The 14892-nt window shown below is 37.1% G+C and overlaps 1 protein-coding gene across 1 annotated transcript; it reads left to right on the forward strand.

Annotated features, from left to right (window-relative positions):
* The first annotated feature begins 95 nt into the window (after positions 1 to 95).
* LOC144892712 (uncharacterized) lies at positions 96 to 14882 on the forward strand. Its single transcript, XM_078781026.1, is given in 10 exon segments — positions 96 to 638; positions 723 to 1226; positions 1898 to 2821; positions 5845 to 6264; positions 6349 to 7104; positions 7365 to 7519; positions 7521 to 8454; positions 8705 to 9880; positions 10964 to 11887; positions 13338 to 14882. Coding segments are annotated over 10 exon segments (7881 nt in total).
* Positions 14883 to 14892: the final 10 nt, after the last annotated feature.

The following is a 14892-nucleotide window of genomic DNA, read 5'->3' on the forward strand; positions in this document are numbered from 1 at the left end:
AACTAATTCACATGGGGGAGAAACCGCACAAGTGTTCTGTGTGTTCAAAGGTTTTTCGTCATTCATCAAATTTAAATACACACAAACTAATTCACATGGGGGAGAAACCATACAAGTGTGGTGTGTGTTCTAAGGTTTTTCGTCATTTATCAAATTTAAATACACACAAACTAATTCACATGGGGGAGAAACCGTACAAGTGTTCTGTGTGTTCAAAGGTTTTTCGTCATTCATCAAATTTAAATACACACAAACTAATTCACATGGGGGAGAAACCATTCAAGTGTGGTGTGTGTTCTAAGGTTTTTCGTCATTCATCAAATTTAAATACACACAAACTAATTCACATGGGGGAGAAACCGTACAAGTGTTCTGTGTGTTCAAAGGTTTTTCGTCATTCATCAAATTTAAATGCACACAAACTAATTCACATGGGAGAGAAGCCGCACAAGTGTTCTGTGTGTTCAAATGTTTTTCGTCATTCATCAAATTTAAATACACACAAACTAATTCACATGGGGGAGAAACCGTACAAGTGTGGTGTGTGTTCTAAGGTTTTTCGTCATTTATCAAATTTAAATACACACAAACTAATTCACATGGGGGAGAAACCACACAAGTGTTCTGTGTGTTCAAAGGTTTTTCGTCATTCATCAAATTTAAATACACACAAACTAATTCACATGGGGGAGAAACCGTACAAGTGGGGTGTGTGTTCTAAGGTTTTTCGTCATTTATCAAATTTAAATACACACAAACTAATTCACATGGGGGAAAACCCGTTCAAGTGTTCTGTGTGTTCAAAGATTTTTCGTCATTCATCAAATTTAAATACACACAAACTAATTCACATGGGGGAGAAACCGTTCAAGTGTGGTATGTGTTCTAAGGTTTTTCATCATTCATCAAATTTAAATACACACAAACTAATTCACACGGGAGAGAAGCCGCACAAGTGTTCTGTGTGTTCAAAGGTTTTTCGTCATTCATCAAATTTAAATACACACAAACTAATTCACATGGGGGAGAAACCGTACAAGTGTGGTGTGTGTTCTAAGGTTTTTCGTCATTCATCAAATTTAAATACACACAAACTAATTCACATGGGGGAGAAACCGTACAAGTGTGGTGTGTGTTCTAAGGTTTTTCGTCATTCATCAAATTTAAATACACACAAACTAATTCACATGGGGGAGAAACCGTACAAGTGTTCTGTGTGTTCAAAGGTTTTTCGTCATTCATCAAATTTAAATGCACACAAACTAATTCACATGGGAGAGAAGCCGCACAAGTGTTCTGTGTGTTCAAAGGTTTTTCGTCATTCATCAAATTTAAATACACACAAACTAATTCACATGGGGGAGAAACCGTACAAGTGTGGTGTGTGTTCTAAGGTTTTTCGTTGTTTATCAAATTTAAATACACACAAACTAATTCACATGGGGAGAAACCGCACAAGTGTTCTGTGTGTTCAAAGGTTTTTCGTCATTCATCAAATTTAAATACACACAAACTAATTCACATGGGGGAGAAACCATACAAGTGTGGTGTGTCTTCTAAGGTTTTTCGTCATTTATCAAATTTAAATACACACAAACTAATTCACATGGGGGAGAAACCGTACAAGTGTGGTGTGTGTTCTAAGGTTTTTCGTCATTCATCAAATTTAAATACACACAAACTAATTCACATGGGGGAGAAACCGTACAAGTGTGGTGTGTGTTCTAAGGTTTTTCGTCATTTATCAAATTTAAATACACATAAACTAATTCACATGGGGGAGAAACCGTACAAGTGTTGTGTGTGTTCAAAGGTTTTTCGTCATTCATCATATTTAAATGCACACAAACTAATTCACACGGGAGAGAAGCCGCACAAGTGTTCTGTGGGTTTGAAGGTTTTTCGTCATTCATCAAACTTAAATACACACAAACTAATTCACACGGGAGAGAAGCCGCACAAGTGTTCTGTGTGTTCAAAGGTTTTTCGTCATTCATCAAATTTAAATACACACAAACTAATTCACATGGGGGAGAAACCGTACAAGTGGGGTGTGTGTTCTAAGGTTTTTCGTCATTTATCAAATTTAAATACACACAAACTAATTCACATGGGGGAAAACCCATTCAAGTGTTCTGTGTGTTCAAAGGTTTTTCGTCATTCATCAAATTTAAATACACACAAACTAATTCACATGGGGGAGAAACCGTTCAAGTGTGGTATGTGTTCTAAGGTTTTTCATCATTCATCAAATTTAAATACACACAAACTAATTCACACGGGAGAGAAGCCGCACAAGTGTTCTGTGTGTTCAAAGGTTTTTCGTCATTCATCAAATTTAAATACACACAAACTAATTCACATGGGGGAGAAACCGTACAAGTGTGGTGTGTGTTCTAAGGTTTTTCGTCATTCATCAAATTTAAATACACACAAACTAATTCACATGGGGGAGAAACCGTACAAGTGTGGTGTGTGTTCTAAGGTTTTTCGTCATTCATCAAATTTAAATACACACAAACTAATTCACATGGGGGAGAAACCGTACAAGTGTTCTGTGTGTTCAAAGGTTTTTCGTCATTCATCAAATTTAAATGCACACAAACTAATTCACATGGGAGAGAAGCCGCACAAGTGTTCTGTGTTTTCAAAGGTTTTTCGTCATTCATCAAATTTAAATACACACAAACTAATTCACATGGGGGAGAAACCGTACAAGTGTGGTGTGTGTTCTCAGGTTTTTCGTTGTTTATCAAATTTAAATACACACAAACTAATTCACATGGGGGAGAAACCGCACAAGTGTTCTGTGTGTTCAAAGGTTTTTCGTCATTCATCAAATTTAAATACACACAAACTAATTCACATGGGGGAGAAACCATACAAGTGTGGTGTGTGTTCTAAGGTTTTTCGTCATTTATCAAATTTAAATACACACAAACTAATTCACATGGGGGAGAAACCGTACAAGTGTGGTGTGTGTTCTAAGGTTTTTCGTCATTCATCAAATATAAATACACACAAACTAATTCACATGGGGGAGAAACCGTACAAGTGTTGTGTGTGTTCAAAGGTTTTTCGTCATTCATCATATTTAAATGCACACAAACTAATTCACACGGGAGAGAAGCCGCACAAGTGTTCTGTGTGTTTGAAGGTTTTTCGTCATTCATCAAACTTAAATACACACAAACTAATTCACACGGGAGAGAAGCCGCACAAGTGTTCTGTGTGTTTGAAGGTTTTTCGTCATTCATCAAATTTAATTGCACACAAACTAATTCACACGGGAGAGAAGCCGCACAAGTGTGGTGTGTGTTCTAAGGTTTTTCGTCATTCATCAAATTTAAATACACACAAACTAATTCACATGGGGGAGAAACCGTACAAGTGTTCTGTGTGTTCAAAGGTTTTTCGTCATTCATCAAATTTAAATGCACACAAACTAATTCACATGGGAGAGAAGCCGCACAAGTGTTCTGTGTGTTCAAATGTTTTTCGTCATTCATCAAATTTAAATACACACAAACTAATTCACATGGGGGAGAAACCGTACAAGTGTGGTGTGTGTTCTAAGGTTTTTCGTCATTTATCAAATTTAAATACACACAAACTAATTCACATGGGGGAGAAACCACACAAGTGTTCTGTGTGTTCAAAGGTTTTTCGTCATTCATCAAATTTAAATACACACAAACTAATTCACATGGGGGAGAAACCGTACAAGTGGGGTGTGTGTTCTAAGGTTTTTCGTCATTTATCAAATTTAAATACACACAAACTAATTCACATGGGGGAAAACCCGTTCAAGTGTTCTGTGTGTTCAAAGATTTTTCGTCATTCATCAAATTTAAATACACACAAACTAATTCACATGGGGGAGAAACCGTTCAAGTGTGGTATGTGTTCTAAGGTTTTTCATCATTCATCAAATTTAAATACACACAAACTAATTCACACGGGAGAGAAGCCGCACAAGTGTTCTGTGTGTTCAAAGATTTTTCGTCATTCATCAAATTTAAATACACACAAACTAATTCACATGGGGGAGAAACCGTACAAGTGTGGTGTGTGTTCTCAGGTTTTTCGTCATTCATCAAATTTAAATACACACAAACTAATTCACATGGGGGAGAAACCGTACAAGTGTGGTGTGTGTTCTAAGGTTTTTCGTCATTCATCAAATTTAAATACACACAAACTAATTCACATGGGGGAGAAACCGTACAAGTGTTCTGTGTGTTCAAAGGTTTTTCGTCATTCATCAAATTTAAATGCACACAAACTAATTCACATGGGAGAGAAGCCGCACAAGTGTTCTGTGTGTTCAAAGGTTTTTCGTCATTCATCAAATTTAAATACACACAAACTAATTCACATGGGGGAGAAACCGTACAAGTGTGGTGTGTGTTCTAAGGTTTTTCGTTGTTTATCAAATTTAAATACACACAAACTAATTCACATGGGGAGAAACCGCACAAGTGTTCTGTGTGTTCAAAGGTTTTTCGTCATTCATCAAATTTAAATACACACAAACTAATTCACATGGGGGAGAAACCATACAAGTGTGGTGTGTCTTCTAAGGTTTTTCGTCATTTATCAAATTTAAATACACACAAACTAATTCACATGGGGGAGAAACCGTACAAGTGTGGTGTGTGTTCTAAGGTTTTTCGTCATTCATCAAATTTAAATACACACAAACTAATTCACATGGGGGAGAAACCGTACAAGTGTGGTGTGTGTTCTAAGGTTTTTCGTCATTTATCAAATTTAAATACACATAAACTAATTCACATGGGGGAGAAACCGTACAAGTGTTGTGTGTGTTCAAAGGTTTTTCGTCATTCATCATATTTAAATGCACACAAACTAATTCACACGGGAGAGAAGCCGCACAAGTGTTCTGTGGGTTTGAAGGTTTTTCGTCATTCATCAAACTTAAATACACACAAACTAATTCACACGGGAGAGAAGCCGCACAAGTGTTCTGTGTGTTCAAAGGTTTTTCGTCATTCATCAAATTTAAATACACACAAACTAATTCACATGGGGGAGAAACCGTACAAGTGGGGTGTGTGTTCTAAGGTTTTTCGTCATTTATCAAATTTAAATACACACAAACTAATTCACATGGGGGAAAACCCATTCAAGTGTTCTGTGTGTTCAAAGGTTTTTCGTCATTCATCAAATTTAAATACACACAAACTAATTCACATGGGGGAGAAACCGTTCAAGTGTGGTATGTGTTCTAAGGTTTTTCATCATTCATCAAATTTAAATACACACAAACTAATTCACACGGGAGAGAAGCCGCACAAGTGTTCTGTGTGTTCAAAGGTTTTTCGTCATTCATCAAATTTAAATACACACAAACTAATTCACATGGGGGAGAAACCGTACAAGTGTGGTGTGTGTTCTAAGGTTTTTCGTCATTCATCAAATTTAAATACACACAAACTAATTCACATGGGGGAGAAACCGTACAAGTGTGGTGTGTGTTCTAAGGTTTTTCGTCATTCATCAAATTTAAATACACACAAACTAATTCACATGGGGGAGAAACCGTACAAGTGTTCTGTGTGTTCAAAGGTTTTTCGTCATTCATCAAATTTAAATGCACACAAACTAATTCACATGGGAGAGAAGCCGCACAAGTGTTCTGTGTTTTCAAAGGTTTTTCGTCATTCATCAAATTTAAATACACACAAACTAATTCACATGGGGGAGAAACCGTACAAGTGTGGTGTGTGTTCTCAGGTTTTTCGTTGTTTATCAAATTTAAATACACACAAACTAATTCACATGGGGGAGAAACCGCACAAGTGTTCTGTGTGTTCAAAGGTTTTTCGTCATTCATCAAATTTAAATACACACAAACTAATTCACATGGGGGAGAAACCATACAAGTGTGGTGTGTGTTCTAAGGTTTTTCGTCATTTATCAAATTTAAATACACACAAACTAATTCACATGGGGGAGAAACCGTACAAGTGTGGTGTGTGTTCTAAGGTTTTTCGTCATTCATCAAATATAAATACACACAAACTAATTCACATGGGGGAGAAACCGTACAAGTGTTGTGTGTGTTCAAAGGTTTTTCGTCATTCATCATATTTAAATGCACACAAACTAATTCACACGGGAGAGAAGCCGCACAAGTGTTCTGTGTGTTTGAAGGTTTTTCGTCATTCATCAAACTTAAATACACACAAACTAATTCACACGGGAGAGAAGCCGCACAAGTGTTCTGTGTGTTTGAAGGTTTTTCGTCATTCATCAAATTTAATTGCACACAAACTAATTCACACGGGAGAGAAGCCGCACAAGTGTGGTGTGTGTTTGAAGGTTTTTCGTCATTCATCAAATTTAAATACACACAAACTAATTCACATGGGGGAGAAACCGTACAAGTGTGGTGTGTGTTTGAAGGTTTTTCGTCATTCATCAAATTTAATTGTACACAAACTAATACACACGGGAGAGAAGCCACACAAGTGTTCTGTGTGTTCAAAGGTTTTTCGTCATTCATCAAATTTAAATACACACAAACTAATTCACATGGGGGAGAAACCGTACAAGTGTGGTGTGTGTTCTAAGGTTTTTCGTCATTCATCAAATTTAAATACACACAAACTAATTCACATGGGGGAGAAACCGTTCAAGTGTGGTGTGTGTTCTAAGGTTTTTCGTCATTCATCCAATTTAAATACACACAAACTAATTCACACGGGAGAGAAGCCGCACAAGTGTTCTGTGTGTTCAAAGGTTTTTCGTCATTCATCAAATTTAAATACACACAAACTAATTCACATGGGGGAGAAACCGTACAAGTGTGGTGTGTGTTCTAAGGTTTTTCGTCATTTATCAAATTTAAATACACACAAACTAATTCACATGGGGGAGAAACCGTACAAGTGTTCTGTGTGTTCAAAGGTTTTTCGTCATTCATCAAATGTAAATGCACACAAACTAATTCACATGGGAGAGAAGCCGCACAAGTGTTCTGCGTGTTCAAAGGTTTTTTGTCATTCATCAAATTTAAATACACACAAACTAATTCACATGGGGGAGAAACCGTACAAGTGTGGTGTGTGTTCGAAGGTTTTTCCTCATTCATCAAATTTAAATACACACAAACTAATTCACATGGGGGAGAAACCGTTCAAGTGTGGTGTGTGTTCTAAGGTTTTTCGTCGTTCATCAAATTTAAATACACACAAACTAATTCACACGGGAGAGAAGCCGCACTGCCGCACAAGTGTTCTGTGTGTTCAAAGGTTTTTCTTCATTCATCAAATTTAAATACACACAAACTAATTCACATGGGGGAGAAACCGTACAAGTGTGGTGTGTGTTCTAAGGTTTTTCGTCATTTATCAAATTTAAATACACACAAACTAATTCACATGGGGGAGAAACCGTACAAGTGTTCTGTGTGTTCAAAGGTTTTTCGTCATTCATCAAATTTAAATGCTCACAAACTAATTCACATGGGAGAGAAGCCCTGTAAGTGTTCTGTGTTCAAAGGTTTTTCGTCATTCATCAAATTTAAATACACACAAACTAATTCACATGGGGGAGAAACCGTACAAGTGTGGTGTGTGTTCTAAGGTTTTTCGTCATTTATCAAATTTAAATACACACAAACTAATTCACATGGGGGAGAAACCGCACAAGTGTTCTGTGTGTTCAAAGGTTTTTCGTCATTCATCAAATTTAAATACACACAAACTAATTCACATGGGGGAGAAACCGTACAAGTGTGGTGTGTGTTCTAAGGTTTTTCGTCATTTATCAAATTTAAATACACACAAACTAATTCACATGGGGGAGAAACCGTACAAGTGTTCTGTGTGTTCAAAGGTTTTTCGTCATTCATCAAATTTAAATACACACAAACTAATTCACATGGGGGAGAAACCATTCAAGTGTGGTGTGTGTTCTAAGGTTTTTCGTCATTCATCAAATTTAAATACACACAAACTAATTCACACGGGAGAGAAGCCGCACAAGTGTTCTGTGTGTTCAAAGGTTTTTCGTCATTCATCAAATTTAAATACACACAAACTAATTCACATCGGGGAGAAACCGTACAAGTGTGGTGTGTGTTCTAAGGTTTTTCGTCATTCATCAAATTTAAATACACACAAACTAATTCACATGGGGGAGAAACCGCACAAGTGTTCTGTGTGTTCAAAGGTTTTTCGTCATTCATCAAATTTAAATACACACAAACTAATTCACATGGGGGAGAAACCGTACAAGTGGGGTGTGTGTTCTAAGGTTTTTCGTCATTTATCAAATTTAAATACACACAAACTAATTCACATGGGGGAAAACCCGTTCATGTGTTCTGTGTGTTTGAAGGTTTTTCGTCATTCATCAAATTTAAATGCACACAAACTAATTCACACGGGAGAGAAGCCGCACAAGTGTTCTGTGTGTTTGAAGGTTTTTCGTCATTCATCAAACTTAAATACACACAAACTAATTCACATGGGAGAGAAGCCGCACAAGTGTTGTGTGTTTGAAGGTTTTTCGTCATTCATCAAATTTAATTGCACACAAACTAATTCACACGGGAGAGAAGCCACACAAGTGTGGTGTGTGTTTGAAGGTTTTTCGTCATTCATCAAATTTAAATACACACAAACTAATTCACATGGGGGAGAAACCGTACAAGTGTGGTGTGTGTTTGAAGGTTTTTCGTCATTCATCAAATTTAAATACACACAAACTAATTCACATGGGGGAGAAACCGTACAAGTGTGGTGTGTGTTCTAAGGTTTTTCGTCATTCATCAAATTTAAATACACACAAACTAATTCACATGGGGGAGAAACCGTACAAGTGTTCTGTGTGTTCAAAGGTTTTTCGTCATTCATCAAATTTAAATGCACACAAACTAATTCACATGGGAGAGAAGCCGCACAAGTGTTCTGTGTGTTCAAAGGTTTTTCGTCATTCATCAAATTTAAATACACACAAACTAATTCACATGGGGAAGAAACCGTACAAGTGTGGTGTGTGTTCTAAGGTTTTTCGTCATTTATCAAATTTAAATACACACAAACTAATTCACATGGGGGAGAAACCGCACAAGTGTTCTGTGTGTTCAAAGGTTTTTCGTCATTCATCAAATTTAAATACACACAAACTAATTCACATGGGGGAGAAACCGTACAAGTGTGGTGTGTGTTCTAAGGTTTTTCGTCATTTATCAAATTTAAATACACACAAACTAATTCACATGGGGGAAAAACCGTACAAGTGTTCTGTGTGTTCAAAGGTTTTTCGTCATTCATCAAATTTAAATACACACAAACTAATTCACATGGGGGAGAAACCGTTCAAGTGTGGTGTGTGTTCTAAGGTTTTTCGTCATTCATCAAATTTAAATACACACAAACTAATTCACATGGGGGAGAAACCGTACAAGTGTGGTGTGTGTTCTAAGGTTTTTCGTAATTTATCAAATTTAAATACACACAAACTAATTCACATGGGGGAGAAGCCGCACAAGTGTTCTGTGTGTTTGAAGGTTTTTCGTCATTCATCAAACTTAAATGCACACAAACTAATTCACATGGGAGAGAAGCCGCACAAGTGTTCTGTGTGTTCAAAGGTTTTTCGTCATTCATCAAATTTAAATACACACAAACTAATTCACATGGGGGAGAAACCGTACAAGTGTGGTGTGTGTTCTAAGGTTTTTCGTCATTTATCAAATTTAAATACACACAAACTAATTCACATGGGGGAGAAACCGCACAAGTGTTCTGTGTGTTCAAAGGTTTTTCGTCATTCATCAAATTTAAATACACACAAACTAATTCACATGGGGAAGAAACCGTACAAGTGTGGTGTGTGTTCTCAGGTTTTTCTTCATTTATCAAATTTAAATACACACAAACTAATTCACATGGGGGAAAAACCGTACAAGTGTTCTGTGTGTTCAAAGGTTTTTCGTCATTCATCAAATTTAAATACACACAAACTAATTCACATGGGGGAGAAACCGTACAAGTGTGGTGTGTGTTCTAAGGTTTTTCGTCATCTATCTATAATTCCAGTAATCTCTGTGTGTTTGTTTGTTTGTACGTTTGTACGTTTGTTTGTCTGTGACCGCTGTTTCTCGACAACCACGGGTCCGATATACTTTAAACTTGCCAGGTATATTGCTGGGGACCCGAGGATGTGCCTTTTCAAGGTTTCATATTAATCGGACAATTACTTACCGAGCTATGTCCAAAAAACGATTCAACCAATCAGAGAGCAGCGAGCTATCGCGTGTGCCGAACGTGGCGGACACACTCTGCCTCGGATGGCACATTTGAGAGCGTATTCATTTATTTCACGTTTGCAAACTATGTTGGCGCTATGTTGGCGTTAAACTATGTTTTAAAACTAATTAAAACCCCGGGGGGATTGTCACTGTACTCGCAAGCCGTTCGCCGTTCGCTTTGGCGTTGCGAATGGACCAAAACATTTCATGCACCAAACCATTTCATGTAAAGCGTTCGCCGTTCGCTTTGGCGTTGCGAATGGACCAAAACATTTCATGGACCAAACCATTTCATGTAAATAGAGGGGGGGATATAATTTTAGATATAGATATAGTACGGGCATGCCCTAGTTCATCAAATTTAAATACACACAAACTAATTTACATGGGGGAGAAACCGTACAAGTGTGGTGTGTGTTTTAAGGTTTTTGTCATTCATCAAATTTAAATACACACAAACTAATTCACATGGGGGAGAAACCGTACAAGTGTTCTGTGTGTTCAAAGGTTTTTCGTCATTCATCAAATTTAACTACACACAAACTAATTCACATGGGGGAGAAACCGTACAAGTGTGGTGTGTGTTCTAAGGTTTTTCGTCATTTATCAAATTTAAATACACACAAACTAATTCACATGGGGGAGAAACCGTACAAGTGTTCTGTGTGTTGAAAGGTTTTTCGTCATTCATCAAATTTAAATACACACAAACTAATTCACATGGGGGAGAAAACGTTCAAGTGTGGTGTGTGTTCTAAGGTTTTTCGTCATTCATCAAATTTAAATACACACAAACTAATTCACACGGGAGAGAAGCCGCACAAGTGTTCTGTGTGTTCAAAGGTTTTTCGTCATTCATCAAATATAAATACACACAAACTAATTCACATGGGGGAGAAACCGTACAAGTGTGGTGTGTGTTCTAAGGTTTTTCGTCATTCATAAAATTTAAATACACACAAACTAATTCACATGGGGGAGAAACCGTACAAGTGTGGTGTGTGTTCTAAAGTTTTTCGTCATTTATCAAATTTAAATACACACAAACTAATTCACATGGGGGAGAAACCATACAAGTGTTGTGTGTGTTCAAAGGTTTTTCGTCATTCATCATATTTGAATGCACACAAACTAATTCACACGGGAGAGAAGCCGCACAAGTGTTCTGTGTGTTTGAAGGTTTTTCGTCATTCATCAAATTTAAATACACACAAACTAATTCACATAGGAGAGAAGCCGCACAAGTGTTCTGTGTGTTTGAAGGTTTTTCGTCATTCATAAAATTTAATTGCACACAAACTAATTCACACGGGAGAGAAGCCAAACAAGTGTGGTGTGTGTTTGAAGGTTTTTCGTCATTCATCAAATTTAAATACACACAAACTAATTCACATGGGGGAGAAACCGTACAAGTGTGGTGTGTGTTTGAAGGTTTTTCGTCATTCATCAAATTTAAATGCACACAAACTAATTCACATGGGGGAGAAACCGTACAAGTGTGGTGTGTGTTCTAAGGTTTTTCGTCATTCATCAAATTTAAATACACACAAACTAATTCACATGGGGGAGAAACCGTTCAAGTGTGGTGTGTGTTCTAAGGTTTTTCGTCATTCATCAAATTTAAATACACACAAACTAAATCACATGGGAGAGAAGCCGCACAAGTGTTCTGTGTGTTCAAAGGTTTTTCGTCATTCATCAAATTTAAATACACACAAACTAATTCACATGGGGGAGAAACCGTTCAAGTGTGGTGTGTGTTCTAAGGTTTTTCGTCATTTATCAAATTTAAATACACACAAACTAATTCACATGGGGGAAAAACCGTGCAAGTGTTCTGTGTGTTCAAAGGTTTTTCGTCATTCATCAAATTTAAATACACACAAACTAATTCACATGGGGGAGAAACCGTTCAAGTGTTGTGTGTGTTCTAAGGTTTTTCGTCATTCATCAAATTTATATACACACAAACTAATTCACATGGGAGAGAAGCCGCACAAGTGTTCTGTGTGTTCAAAGGTTTTTCGTCATTCATCAAATTTAAATACACACAAACTAATTCACATGGGGGAGAAACCGTACAAGTGTGGTGTGTGTTCTAAGGTTTTTCGTCATTCATCAAATTTAAATACACACAAACTAATTTACATGGGGGAGAAACCGTACAAGTGTGGTGTGTGTTTGAAGGTTTTTCGTCATTCATCAAATTTAAATACACACAAACTAATTTACATGGGGGAGAAACCGTACAAGTGTGGTGTGTGTTTGAAGGTTTTTCGTCATTCATCAAATTTAAATACACACAAACTAATTCACATGGGGGAGAAACCGTACAAGTGCGGTGTGTGTTTGAAGGTTTTTCGTCATTCATCAAATTTAAATACACACAAACTAATTCACATGGGGGAGAAACCGTACAAGTGTGGTGTGTGTTCTAAGGTTTTTCGTCATTCATCAAATTTAAATACACACAAACTAATTCACATGGGGGAGAAACCGTACAAGTGTTCTGTGTGTTCAAAGGTTTTTCGTCATTCATCTATCTACGGGCATGCCCTAGTCAAATTTAAATGCACACAAACTAATTCACATGGGAGGGAAGCCGCACAAGTGTTCTGTGTGTTCAAAGGTTTTTCGTCATTCATCAAATTTAAATACACACAAACTAATTCACATGGGGGAGAAACCGTTCAAGTGTGGTGTGTGTTCTAAGGTTTTTCGTCATTTATCAAATTTAAATACACACAAACTAATTCACATGGGGGAGAAACCGTACAAGTGTGGTGTGTGTTCTAAGGTTTTTCGTCATTCATCAAATTTAAATACACACAAACTAATTCACATGGGGGAGAAACCGTACAAGTGTTCTGTGTGTTCAAAGGTTTTTCGTCATTCATCAAATTTAAATGCACACAAACTAATTCACATGGGAGAGAAGCCGCACAAGTGTTCTGTGTTTTCAAAGGTTTTTCGTCATTCATCAAATTTAAATACACACAAACTAATTCACATGGGGGAGAAACCGTACAAGTGTGGTGTGTGTTCTCAGGTTTTTCGTTGTTTATCAAATTTAAATACACACAAACTAATTCACATGGGGGAGAAACCGCACAAGTGTTCTGTGTGTTCAAAGGTTTTTCGTCATTCATCAAATTTAAATACACACAAACTAATTCACATGGGGGAGAAACCATACAAGTGTGGTGTGTGTTCTAAGGTTTTTCGTCATTTATCAAATTTAAATACACACAAACTAATTCACATGGGGGAGAAACCGTACAAGTGTGGTGTGTGTTCTAAGGTTTTTCGTCATTCATCAAATATAAATACACACAAACTAATTCACATGGGGGAGAAACCGTACAAGTGTTGTGTGTGTTCAAAGGTTTTTCGTCATTCATCATATTTAAATGCACACAAACTAATTCACACGGGAGAGAAGCCGCACAAGTGTTCTGTGTGTTTGAAGGTTTTTCGTCATTCATCAAACTTAAATACACACAAACTAATTCACACGGGAGAGAAGCCGCACAAGTGTTCTGTGTGTTTGAAGGTTTTTCGTCATTCATCAAATTTAATTGCACACAAACTAATTCACACGGGAGAGAAGCCGCACAAGTGTGGTGTGTGTTTGAAGGTTTTTCGTCATTCATCAAATTTAAATACACACAAACTAATTCACATGGGGGAGAAACCGTACAAGTGTGGTGTGTGTTTGAAGGTTTTTCGTCATTCATCAAATTTAATTGTACACAAACTAATACACACGGGAGAGAAGCCACACAAGTGTTCTGTGTGTTCAAAGGTTTTTCGTCATTCATCAAATTTAAATACACACAAACTAATTCACATGGGGGAGAAACCGTACAAGTGTGGTGTGTGTTCTAAGGTTTTTCGTCATTCATCAAATTTAAATACACACAAACTAATTCACATGGGGGAGAAACCGTTCAAGTGTGGTGTGTGTTCTAAGGTTTTTCGTCATTCATCCAATTTAAATACACACAAACTAATTCACACGGGAGAGAAGCCGCACAAGTGTTCTGTGTGTTCAAAGGTTTTTCGTCATTCATCAAATTTAAATACACACAAACTAATTCACATGGGGGAGAAACCGTACAAGTGTGGTGTGTGTTCTAAGGTTTTTCGTCATTTATCAAATTTAAATACACACAAACTAATTCACATGGGGGAGAAACCGTACAAGTGTTCTGTGTGTTCAAAGGTTTTTCGTCATTCATCAAATGTAAATGCACACAAACTAATTCACATGGGAGAGAAGCCGCACAAGTGTTCTGCGTGTTCAAAGGTTTTTTGTCATTCATCAAATTTAAATACACACAAACTAATTCACATGGGGGAGAAACCGTACAAGTGTGGTGTGTGTTCGAAGGTTTTTCCTCATTCATCAAATTTAAATACACACAAACTAATTCACATGGGGGAGAAACCGTTCAAGTGTGGTGTGTGTTCTAAGGTTTTTCGTCGTTCATCAAATTTAAATACACACAAACTAATTCACACGGGAGAGAAGCCGCACTGCCGCACAAGTGTTCTGTGTGTTCAAAGGTTTTTCTTCATTCATCAAATTTAAATACACACAA

This window comes from Myxine glutinosa, chromosome 6, assembly GCF_964187855.1.
Source record: "Myxine glutinosa chromosome 6, kmMyxGlut1.1, whole genome shotgun sequence".
Taxonomy (NCBI): Eukaryota; Metazoa; Chordata; class Myxini; order Myxiniformes; family Myxinidae; genus Myxine; species Myxine glutinosa.